Genomic DNA, 11765 nt, shown 5'->3' with positions numbered 1-11765 from the left:
GCTTTAAGACACGTAAACGTAGCAAAAGATACGTGTTTTAAAACGAAAGCGTAGTTGTGTTGATGTCGCCTTAATCTCCTCACCCTGTTTAACGCTTTCAGCCTCTTCGGTCCATCCCCGCTGAGAAGATCATGAAGAAGCCGATCCCCGAGGAGCACCTGGTCCTGAAGAACACGTTTGAGGGGCTCATCCAGAAGTGCTTGGCTGTAGCTACCGACCCCGTGAGTCCGTCTGACGCGGGAATAACAACTCGATCTATCTCGTCTTAACAAAGTGATTCATTACATGTGTGATTGTTCTCCGTTTCATCGTTTTACAGCAAACTAAGAGGAAGCTCGACGACGCCAACAAACGTCTGGAGGCGCTCTACGACAAACTCAGAGAGCAGAAGGTGAGCGACGCGCGTGGACGATATTAAAGAGTCTAGATTTATAAAACCAAAATGGATTCATGGGCCTCATAGAAACAGAGTTACTGAAGAGAACAAGACGCATTCAACAATTTTTATATATATATATATATATATATTTCGTAAAGTGTATATAATATATAGTGTGATTCAGAGTTTAATTCTTTTTTAGACATCAACTAAATTTAAATATGGAGCCACAGATTGCTCGAAGATGAAGTCAATGTGGTGTCTGTTCAGTTTTATATCACAGTTTTAACCACAACATGTAAAATACCACAGGAATATTTAAACAAGCTCACTACAGTTTGTAACAGATATTTTGACGGTAGCCATGAAGGAAATCAGACGGTGGAAATGCTGAAAAATGCAGAAAACCGAACGTTTCAGACTTTCCTGAAATCTAACCGATCGTCTGAGAGACGAATAATCCGCACGACAACGACAACCAATCCGGCAGAAATCCAGATTAGGGAGATTTATTTAAATCTGACTTCATGTCCGCCCAGTTTGAGGTTTTGGCGAATCCGTTTTGGACTCGTACGAGCACACGTCAAAGAAAAGCAAAATAATAAAACCAAGATGTTGCTGTATGAGGCCCAGAGTTGCACTTTCTTCTGAATAACTGTCGCTATAAACCGCAGGATGCTTCCCACCAACACTTCCCTCTGTTCTTCTCTGCAGCTCTCTCCGGCCATTGTAGGAGGACTTCATAACATAGCCCGGAGTATAGAGGCCCGATCCTACGCGGAGGGCCTCAGCATCCACACCCACATAGTCAGCAACAGCAACTTCAGCGAGACGTCGGCGTTCATGCCCGTCCTCAAGGTGGTGCTGACGCAAGCCAACAAACTCGGAGTGTGATGTCGAGTCTTTGACCGGCGGAGAGTCGCGCTCGCTTCGCGGGGAGCTTTTTGAGGAAGAATTCTGAGATGTATGAAAATCCTGTTGAATTCTTCTTTGTGCCATTCACGTTTTCTGAAACAACTCAAACACAAGCCAGGCGATCAGTCATGGTGGTGAAAGGGACTTCTGAGCGCCGCGCAAACTGCAAACCGCTCGCATACAATGAAGGGCTAGAGACTAGTTTTATCAAAGCGCCGCCTTCATCTACCAACATGCTAACCAGCTACGCTAACCATTCGTTTTTATTTTCAAACTTAGCCACGTAGAGGATTGTGCAATAATTGTGTTGAAGCATAATCAAAGTAAAAGCAGGCAAAATATAAGGAAATGCACAGCGTCGGCATATTTAACACGGAGATAAATATAAATAAATATGGAATTTATAGACCAACTTAAATAGGAAAAGCAACAGGAGATTCAGGAATCAAAGGGCATTTCTATTTACTTGTGTTGAGACGATCAAAATGTATAAAAGAATATCGCTCATCTCAATTCATTCGGCATTGACAGCGGACTGCTGATGCAGTCATTTAAGAAATATTAGCTTGTTCATCTTCATAGTCTTTTAACATTTGTGCACTACAGTAATGCTCAGCTACCTTTATAATCCATGAATACATAGAACTTTCTCTCTAAAAGTACAAAATCATGCTTTATTTTTACATATAAATGCACCGTTGTCTGCACGCATTTTGCAACAAACCTGCAAATGACGCAGTTTAGAGAAGACGGAGACGGAAAGTATTATGAATTTTAAAAAACATGGCATTATTTTGAGTTAGAACCAGTAGCCTGATGCTTTTCTTAAGTACCTAATAAGACTTTTGTTAGTACTTTCATCCCCTCTTTCTGCTTTTACCGGCTTACTTTCACCACCGGTGTCGCTACGTAGAACACATTGGACCAAGATATTTTCAGAGTGTGGGATCTGTCAATGCAAAGCAATGCAATCCCATTTGTTTAAAACGTGATGTCTTATTTCAGTTTTCAGTGTAATCATGAGGCTCAGCAAAGTGCAATGGACTTTTAAAAAAAAAAAGAAGACTTTTAGTGCTTTTATGGAATTTTAAAGTTTGCATGCTTAAACAAACGCCAACAGTCGTCTTTTGACGGCTCTGTAGGTAAATTATCTAATTAATCAGACCTCAGAAGGAAACAGGAATTAGACTTGTACTTGATTTTCATTCCAACTATGATGAGGGCTGTAGTTTATGTTGTTAATAAAAGGAAAACAAGTCTTTGTTTAAGATTGACTACATGCAATATTTTCAATAAATAGTATTTATTTACAACATGATGTTGCAGCGTTTTGATTTAATTTGCTTTCTTTTACATTAAAATATGTATGTGCATGACACAAAACACCAGTGATCTACACATTAATGCATTAACAGTCCAGTAATATATGATTCTGAAATTCTGTACAATGAGTACTTTTACTTTTGGTACGTAAAGTGTATTTTGAGGCTTATATACTTTTGTAAGTGATATTTTGAATGCAAGACTTTTACTTGTAACAGAGTAATTTCACACTGTAGTGCTACTACTTTTACTTAAATAATAAATAAAAAATCCACCCCTGCATCATCACATTAGTGTACTTTCTTTATTTACAATCCAGCGCTTTTATTTTGAAAGGCAGATGTCCAACCCGGAAAACCTGTGTTACCAGAATTAAAGTCATCTTTTATCTGCTGAATGAAACAACGATATCGTTGCACCTTTAGCAACTGTTACTGACATTTATTACCGACTAGTATTACAGATTATGTATATATTTATGTACAGTATTTACAACACAGGTAACGAAAACCCGGAGCGGTACCATCGGTGAGAGATTAGCCTCAGGGCGGACAGGTAAAGCCCTTTTATCGACACTTTACGACAGTTATTATATGTTTACGAACCAACAAGAATAACTAGTTTCCTGTGTTCAGCTGCTCACCTCCCTGTCTTAAGTTTCACTTTGATGCTGTTTGTTAAATCCGTAGTAAAAACAGTTACACAACCTCTTCTTCTGTGGTGTTTAAACACCACAGAAGAGGTTGTGTAACTGCAACTGTGTTTAAACACCACAGAAGAAGAGCGTAACAACTTCTATAGGTTTTCGTATGTATTTAACGTCTTGTCTCCTTTAAAGGAGACCAAATGTTAAATGCATATTAAAAACTCTACAGAGGTTTTCCAGTTCTTCTTCTGTGGTGTTTAATAAAGGAGACCAAATGTTAAATGCATATTAAAAACTCTACAGAGGTTTTCAAGTTCTTCTTCTGTGGTGTTTAAAGGAGACACGATGCGGAGCTGCAGTCTGTGGGCTCTTCTACCTCCTGTCTACTCTGTATTCACTGCTGCTGGTCTGTGGGTGGTGTAAGTTATGTAAATTATTATTATAGGACTAACTTTAAATATCAGTTTGACACCAGCCTTTCAGAAATGATAATCATTTAATAAAATTGTACCCACATCTCAAGCTTTCTTTGACAGTTTGCTGCGATATTTAGTACGTTGTTCTGTAGGATTCAGTATAATCTCAGTGCAGAGGAGTGTCAGTGTGGACGTGTTGTGGCAGGAAGCTTTGGACGGGAGTCAAACAGCTTCTCCTCTTCATTGTGAAATAAATAACGACATTAACATTCTATGACAGCAGCCCCAGAGAGTCCTGGTTAACCTCAAAATGTCACTGGAATAAACAACTACAAAGAGACCCACAAATACTACACTGAGACCCAAATGAGTAACATTTACTCCTACAAAAAGACACAAGCAACAACTAAAAGACAGAGAAATACTTCAAAGATACACAAGTAACTACAACTACTACCAAGGACACACAAAATGACTACAAAAAGGCGCAAAACAACTACAGGCCCACACAAAGACACTAATCTAGTGTCAAGAGTCACAAATCACAACTGCAAAGAGACAAAACGACTACAAAGAGACATAAAACGTCTTCAAAGCTTCATAACGACTACAAAGAGAAGCAAGGACTACAAAAAGATGCAAAAAACTACAGAAAGAGACCAAACATAGAGACACTAAATGACTACAAAGAGACTATTGTATATTATCTTTAATTTCATCTTTAATATTATATATATATTACATTCCCTCCTTTGTTCTGATGCATTTGAACAGATACTTTGTTGCTGTCAATGATGAGAAGATCGCACCGCTGGGTTCAAAATACAGGTAATAAATAAACAATATCATATATCGCAAATAATGACGTTTTGTCTATTCATCTTTGGATTAATCTTATTTTTTATTTATTTAGAAGAAATGAACTCCTTTACCCTCCCTACATCAGGTACACACTCATCATTTTCTTTTCACAATAAAAGCATAGTTTTACTTTATTTTGGAGCAGCAACTTAACATGTCTCCTCCGCCTTCAGTATTGCAGAAACTCTCCACCAGCCAGCTGCATCTTCAGCGAGGTCATGAACTTGTCTGCGTTTGTGGGTGAGAACGGTTATAACGCAGGTTTGTGCAAGTTCACTTCCACCAAATGTTCATAGATGTTTATTTCCCGTCTCTATCACAGGGTTCATCATCGCGCGCTCAGATTCCTTCAGCTGAGACGCAGAATGGACAAACAGTGGCTGAACGTCTGCAGTCTGGTGGCTTTCTCCATCGGCTGCTTCGGGATGACACTTCTAGGAAACTTCCAGGTAACGTGCACCGCCGACACACACACACACACACACACACACACACACACACACGTACTATTTATCAGAGTTAATTCATTGGTTTTGGTTTCAGCTTTTCAGCGAGGAGATGATCCACAACGTTGGCACCTTCATGACGTTTGGATTGGGAACGCTGTTCTGCTGGCTGCAGTCCTACATCACCCTGACAGTTAATCTGAGGAACTTTCGCCATCGAGTTTCGTCACAGCCGTTTTTACATCGTGTGCACAGACGACTCAGCACTCCCGTCAGAGAGCCTCTCCGACCCGTCCCGGTACCAACCGGACCAACTGTAGAGACGTCACACCGCCTCATGTTTAATTCACTTATTACATCTAGAGGAGCTGGTTTTATTACCTTTATTTACACCTGATCACTTCATGTTGCATGTTTACCCGTTATATATATGTGTTTTATCTACAAGCATCATTAGTAGTAGAAAAGTCTGCTGGGTTTGTTACTTTTTCTCTCGATGCAAAGGGTGTTTTATTCATTATTTTTAAACATTACAAACGTCCAAATTATCTTTGTATATTTTCAAATGTTTGAGTTTTTATGAATCTATCAGATGTTACGATTTAAAATGCAGATTTGCACAATTACAATCAGTATCAATAAATATTCAGGAAAATGTATTTAAGCCGTCTATAAATTTAGTATCTTTAAAGTTTTTGTATCCACTGAAGTAGGTTGCCTCATGAAAACGGTCTAGACTGATTATTATAGGGTGGATTATTCAGAGGGAGATAAAGAGATGAAGCCAATCCGTTGCTTAGTTTAGCATAAAGACTTTAAACGGGGGGGGGACAGCTAGCCTAGCTTCGCCCAAATGTAACAAAATCCACCTACCAACACCTAAAGCTCACTGATTAATTAACATATATTTACTGTACAGACAAACTTCTCATCCAACTCGTGGTACGAAAGCAAATAGTCTGGCTCAGTACCACTCGGGATGATTGAGAAAAGTTTTTAGGATTTGGACCCTTTAAAGGTTTTAGTCGAACATGAACATTTAGACTGAAGGAGAAAACAGGCTTCTGTGTGAGACAAGGCATTTATTGGAAGTTTTTATATCATGTCCTGAATAACACCAATTATGTTTCACACACACACAAATCATCAATTTGGCAATTTGTTCGGTTAACTTTCCAACACCAACATTACGAGGATGGCACATTTAAATAGACACCTGAACCTGCTGAGGAGGAGCTAGTTAAGACAAAGTATGAAATGAGAACTTCCTGTCAGCGGCACCACAGCCGAGTGCATCTAGTGCTACTTTCTAAAACATTACAACAGATAAACAGTCGACTCACTGGATAAAACTTCTCACATCTGCAATACGTGTGTGTGTGTGTGTGTGTGTGTGTGTGTGTGTGTGTGTGTGTGGAGGGAGAAAACAGCACATGGATGGTTTACAACAAATACAACACATACAGGTGGAACGTTTTAACATCGGAGAGCAACCAAAGACGGTTCATCTAAAAGGTAAAAAGGTAAAGTAACTTCACAGGTGTGCAGTTTACTTCAGGCTTTGTTTGTTTCATCTACAGCTTTATGTATCTGTTCTCTCCCAGTCGGTCGAATGGTCCAGTGAGGCTGACGACGCCCCGACGGGCCCGTCTGGTGGCTAACCGTTAGCCCCAGCTACACTTCTTCAACTGTCACAAGCAAAAACATGAAGACTGGCAATAAGGGAGGAGGGGAGGGGGGGAGGGGCAAAAAGAGGAGAAGGAACAGGTCGTTTGTGAGATGAAGTCAGAAGAGTCGTCCTCGTCTTCTTCAACGCTCGGTGTTAAACGCGTCCCGTCACCTCCAGCTGGCTGAAGGACGTGACGAGGTTATAGTGGGCCCGCTCGTCATCCGTCAGCTCCATGTTTCCAGGCCGGACCACCACCACCACGTTCACGCCGGCGTCTTCAGCGGCTTTAGCCTCTGCAACGACAAATATACACGAGTGAGTACATGGATCCCAATGTCCAATGCAGAAGACTGTCAAACACATCGCTGCAAACAGTCTCACCTCGAGCGACGTCGGTCAGGAACGTGAGTTCCTCGGGTTGACAGCCGATCCTCTCAGCGATCCTCTCGTAGCTTTTAGCTTCCACTTTAGCTCCTATGCTGGTGTCAAAGTGACCATCTAATAACTGAAGCATTTAAATATCATTAGCAACAACATACATATAATATTTACTGCATGATTTAAAAAAAAAAACATAAAAAAGACAAATGTTCCCGATAAGCCAGAAAACGTGATAAACAAAGATAATTATGTAAAATAATTGTCTCATGAATCAAATGTCAGTGTCTGTTTGTCTGGGAATATCTTGATCTCCTGACGAGTATTAGATACTGTACTTACATCTAAAACATCTCCTTCGACGGAGTATCCAAACAGAAGTTTCTGGGCCTCCACGCTTCCAGACGAGTAGATGAAGACTTTTAGTCCGTGAGCTCTCCACCGTCTGATGGACGGAGTCACATCCTGGTAGACCCTGTTTATGAACACATGAATGAGAAGATAAACATCATTTCATTACTTTTAGAATGCTCATTGAGCAGGTTTTATGTCCTAAAAGCATCTCAGAAATCTAAACCGTATTAGTTTGAGCCTCGTTTGTCATTTTCAGAATGGGTTATAAAGAAATTATATATTTCAGCCCTTTTTCTATTTGATTAAAAATATCAAAAAATATTAATAAATCAGTCTTTGAAATCTTTTGTCTTGTTAAAAGACAAACATAAAACACTTCATTTGAAATATTGTTTAAATGGGGCTCTGATCTCAAAGTCATTATTACGTTATAATATTTTTGTATTTATGCTAATTGCTACAGGGCTGTAACTTACAAATGTCTTTTTATGAATATTATTGGTTAATCTTATTTTCTTTATCTTCAAGTTACATGTTCTGTCAAAGTCCAGAACCACAAGATTACCAGTTTACTGTCACATAAGACAAAGAAAAGAAAGCAAATCCTCACATGCTGGAATAAATAATTTATAATTTTTCTCAATAATAATAAAAATTGTAAAAATCAATAAAAACCCTTTACTGATATCAAAACAGTTGCTTATCACCTAATCAATTAACTGCATCAGCTCTAATTGGCTAACAAATTACCATAATATGTATAAATTTAACTGGACTGTAGTATTACGACTGACGGTTGAATCCCGCCTGAGAATGGCGGACCCCGCCACTATTAATGAAAACTCCTATACAGCGACTTGAAGACCAATTCTGCGTTAAAATAAATACTCTTCAGGACTTCAAACCACTTCAGTCATTATGTTTTCCAGCTTTAATGTTAAATAAGACAGATGTTGTCCCGGTTGATGGACCGTTACATTCACTATTCATGTTCTCTTCCTGGAAACCTCGTCGAGTCATCACTCCAGTTTGAGCAGAGCAGAATTTTGAAGTGAGGAAAACGGATCAGTGTACTTACTCGCCTTTGATTCTCCCAGAAGAATAGGCCGCCCTCCACATGTGACCCTGGAGCTGTTTGAGTGCTGTGGACTTCCTGTCTGCTGCCATCTGCCACATTACGTTGTCCATCACCTCCCTGATGGCCTTCTCCTCGTCCGTGTGGACCGTCTGGTCCACGGTGTGAACCGGGCACGACCGGTTCTGTCTCATGTCCTCTTCGATCTGCAACCACGGTCAAATCAAATCCTCAGGAATCAGGAGGTTTTCACCAGCTAGTTTATCACTTTTATATTTAAAAATCTGGCTTTTTTAAAATTCATCTACAGTTGAATAATTCTCCGCTTCAAGTCAAAATAACTTCAGCAAAATGAAGGAAGTTCAGGAATTAAATGAAAGGTTTTTTTTTTGCAATCTTGCATCCTGACACTTTGTTGTAATTTTGGTTCTGTACTCCAGTGCATTAAATTAAAAATACAAGTTAAATTTAAGATTTTCAGCTCTAATTTAAGAGTTTTAACATCCGTCTCGTGTCACACACACAATATAAATTATCATCCTTTATACACCTAGTACCCAGTTTTAAAGGTAAACAAATGTAGTTTAACAAATACAAGTGTTTTTGGGGTTGCAAATGCTTTGAAATAGTATTATTGAAAAACATCTGTGCAAATCCCCAGAAATAAAATGTTACAGGAAGTATTTGAAATAAACAAACCATTATGTGACATTTGGAAAAATGTCAAATGTATATATGTTAGAATATTTATACACTATAGAGCTGAAACAATTAGTTAATCCACAGAAATAATCTGCAACTATTTTGCTAATCATTTAATAATTTGTCAATTTTTATTCAAGCAAAAATGCAGATATTCCGTGAATATTTGCTGTTCTTATCTTATATGATACCAAATCGATTTATCAAGAAAACAATAAACTGCTGGATAATAAAAGTAATCCATAGCTGCAGCTCTGTTACAATAACAGTCTTCTCCTCCTTCACTCTCTAAGCTGTTAGCAGGAAGAAATCAGCTCTTGATTTAATCTTGAGAGCTCGTCATCTCTTGACCTGTTTCTTCAGCAGATGAACATCTTGTTTGCACTCGTCTTCCTCCCAGTGATTAGAGAAGTACTCTTCCAGATGCTCCCTGATGTACGGAAATAAGATATCCTGAAAAACACAAAGTGGAGTCATTAGGTGGCTCCTTACAGAGAGAGAAATAAATTATTCAGATGCAACATATACTGGTTTGTATCCATTAAGAAAAAAATCAAGATGAATTATCTTTTCTATTTCATTTATTAATAATATAATATTTTTGTGCGTTTGGTGCATAATATTGTGACTGTGTATTTTGTGATCCATAAATGTTATGCTGCGTACATGTCAAATGGGATTAATGAACATCTGGATGGATCTACTTACAGCTGGTTGGTTGTGTGAAAATAGTTAAAATAAATACTGTCCAGTAACAATATGACATATCCTTTAAATCTGGGTTTAATTAATTATGTGATTCCCATACTCAAACTATTGTCCATCTGTTCTGGAATTATCTTGTATCTTATATAAAGACTAACAATAAAACAGCTATTAATACTATTAGACTGTCCTCCCAATTTAATGTTTTCTATTAACTCATGTTGACCCCTAGCATGTTTTATATTAACCGGTTAAAATAGTAATAAAAAAGTAATTTACAAGTTGGAAACTTGTAATTACGACAACTCCCATATGACCTGAACGCGGCATATGGTCTGTTTTTATCGTGCAGTGACTCAATATTATGACAATTATAGTTATATTTTAAACGAGTTTGTTGTGTAATTGGACTACAAAGGGGGTAATTAAGAAAAAGGAGCAAGAAAATATACAAGAATATGAAGAAAAATATGGTTAAAATGAGTCAAACACCGTCGAGCTAAAGCTGGTGACAGTCGTTAGCATCGCTGTTAGCATAGCCGCTGTAGAGGAGCTAAGCTACATAATTAGCTTACAATCCTGTTACATTAGTATGCTGGAAAAACAACAGCTCCGTCTAATACAACTCACCTTTACAAACGTGATTGGTGTTGTTGTTCCTTCGATATCCAGCAAGAGTGCACTGGTGCTAGCAGGAATTGAAACAGTGGCCATTTTTTATTTTTAGGAGAGTCTGCAGCTGGTTAGCTGACTTAGCTTAGCTTATAATTAGCAGCACCACCACAGTGTTAAAAGTAAGTAAGCGCTCCTCGCTGGTTCTCGAAATTGTTATATTATTATCCGAGCGCGAAGAGATGTAACGTTACCACCTGGTTAGCTGTTGTTAGCTGCTAGCTAGCTATGCTTTGCCATCACAGTCGCAGCTAACACACACACAGTACTGACTTGACTAAAAGAGAGGAGTGAGCACACATGTTCAAAAGCTGTCATGTCAGTTCAGGCAGCTACTCGGCGGGGTGGAGCTACTCAGCGTGCTTCTGTCGTAAATTACACGAAGAAGAAGCAAACGGAAATGGGCTGTGATGAAAAAAAGCGACGCTCAAGGAACTGGTTTAATATCCAGAATATAACTTTTTTTGTTTTTTTGTTTTTATATTTATAAATAAAATTATTATTGTGTTTAAATTACAACTGTCAAAAAGTCATGATGTTACACACTCCGGTACAGTAGGTGGCGGCATGCACCTTAAACGTTGGTTTGTCATCCGCCAATAAACTCAAAGAAGAAGAAGAAGAAGAAGCGACGATCACAAATCACCCATCAAACTGTAGCAACTGAAAGTCAATTTTACCTTTATGAAACATAATTTTGTCTAAATTTAGACTAATATTACAATTTAATTAGCTTAGGCAAACGAGTTAAATTGCTCTAAGAGTTATAACTGCCGATATATGACACCAAAATATTAGCTTAGCATTAGCAAGCCAACTAGCTTAGCTTCTGCAGACGACGTAAGCTAGCTTTGAGTTTATTGACAAAAACAAACAACAATGTCGGACGATTATGAATTCAGCGAGGATTCGACCATGATGCGAATGGAAGAGGACGGAGAGGCAACCAGCGATGACCCGATGATGTCTGCGCCCGGAGACTGTGGCCTGATGGGGGGCGAGGCCGAGGGGTCGAAAATAGACGCCAGTAAAAACGAGGAGGATGATGGGTACGGTTACGTTACACTCATCTTAGGGTTTAAAACTCATTTTACAGTTTAAATGATGAGGGGTACGGTGACGTTACACTCATCTAACAGTTTAAACTAGTCCCTCATCTAACAGTTTAAACTAGTCCCTCATCTAACAGTTTAAACTAGTCCCTCATCTTACAGTTTAAACTAG

The 11765-nt window shown here is 38.7% G+C and overlaps 4 protein-coding genes across 9 annotated transcripts in view; 3 read left to right on the top strand and 1 right to left on the bottom strand.

The window, feature by feature from the left end:
- The window catches only part of sec31a (SEC31 homolog A, COPII coat complex component), a 15885-nt gene extending 13278 nt beyond the window's left edge, over positions 1-2607 (top strand). For all 3 annotated transcript variants that reach the window (XM_031875193.1, XM_031875196.1, XM_031875194.1), the window contains 3 exons: positions 102-221; positions 320-391; positions 1094-2607. In XM_031875193.1, the coding sequence (XP_031731053.1) occupies positions 102-221; positions 320-391; positions 1094-1273 (372 nt within the window). In that variant the 3' untranslated portion in view covers positions 1274-2607. The remainder of the gene's footprint in view (positions 1-101; positions 222-319; positions 392-1093) is intronic.
- Positions 2608-2944: 337 nt separating this feature from the next.
- tmem150c (transmembrane protein 150C) lies at positions 2945-5804 on the top strand. The gene is given in 9 exon segments (XM_031875197.1): positions 2945-3172; positions 3601-3682; positions 4454-4507; positions 4593-4625; positions 4722-4780; positions 4863-4874; positions 4877-4989; positions 5084-5193; positions 5195-5804. Coding segments are annotated over 8 exon segments (567 nt in total). The 5' UTR covers positions 2945-3172; positions 3601-3608; the 3' UTR covers positions 5307-5804.
- An 80-nt stretch (positions 5805-5884) lies between these two features.
- enoph1 (enolase-phosphatase 1) lies at positions 5885-11545 on the bottom strand. The gene is made up of 6 exons (XM_031875188.1): positions 10500-11545; positions 9516-9617; positions 8466-8668; positions 7376-7508; positions 7037-7160; positions 5885-6948 (listed from the first exon to the last, which is right to left on the bottom strand). The coding sequence occupies exons 1-6, from the start codon at positions 10581-10583 to the stop codon at positions 6809-6811; spliced, it is 786 nt and encodes a 261-aa protein (XP_031731048.1). The 5' UTR covers positions 10584-11545; the 3' UTR covers positions 5885-6808.
- The window catches only part of hnrnpd (heterogeneous nuclear ribonucleoprotein D), a 5017-nt gene continuing 4373 nt past the window's right edge, over positions 11122-11765 (top strand). For all 4 annotated transcript variants that reach the window (XM_031875186.1, XM_031875185.1, XM_031875184.1 and 1 more), the window contains exon 1: positions 11122-11590. In XM_031875186.1, the coding sequence (XP_031731046.1) occupies positions 11421-11590 (170 nt within the window). In that variant the 5' untranslated portion in view covers positions 11122-11420. The remainder of the gene's footprint in view (positions 11591-11765) is intronic.

Source organism: Anarrhichthys ocellatus, unplaced genomic scaffold (genome assembly GCF_004355925.1).
Source record: "Anarrhichthys ocellatus isolate YVR2014 unplaced genomic scaffold, GSC_Weel_1.0 scaffold87, whole genome shotgun sequence".
NCBI classification, from domain to species: Eukaryota; Metazoa; Chordata; class Actinopteri; order Perciformes; family Anarhichadidae; genus Anarrhichthys; species Anarrhichthys ocellatus.
Note: the sequence above shows the minus strand (reverse complement) of the source record. Positions and strands in the feature narration are given on the sequence as shown.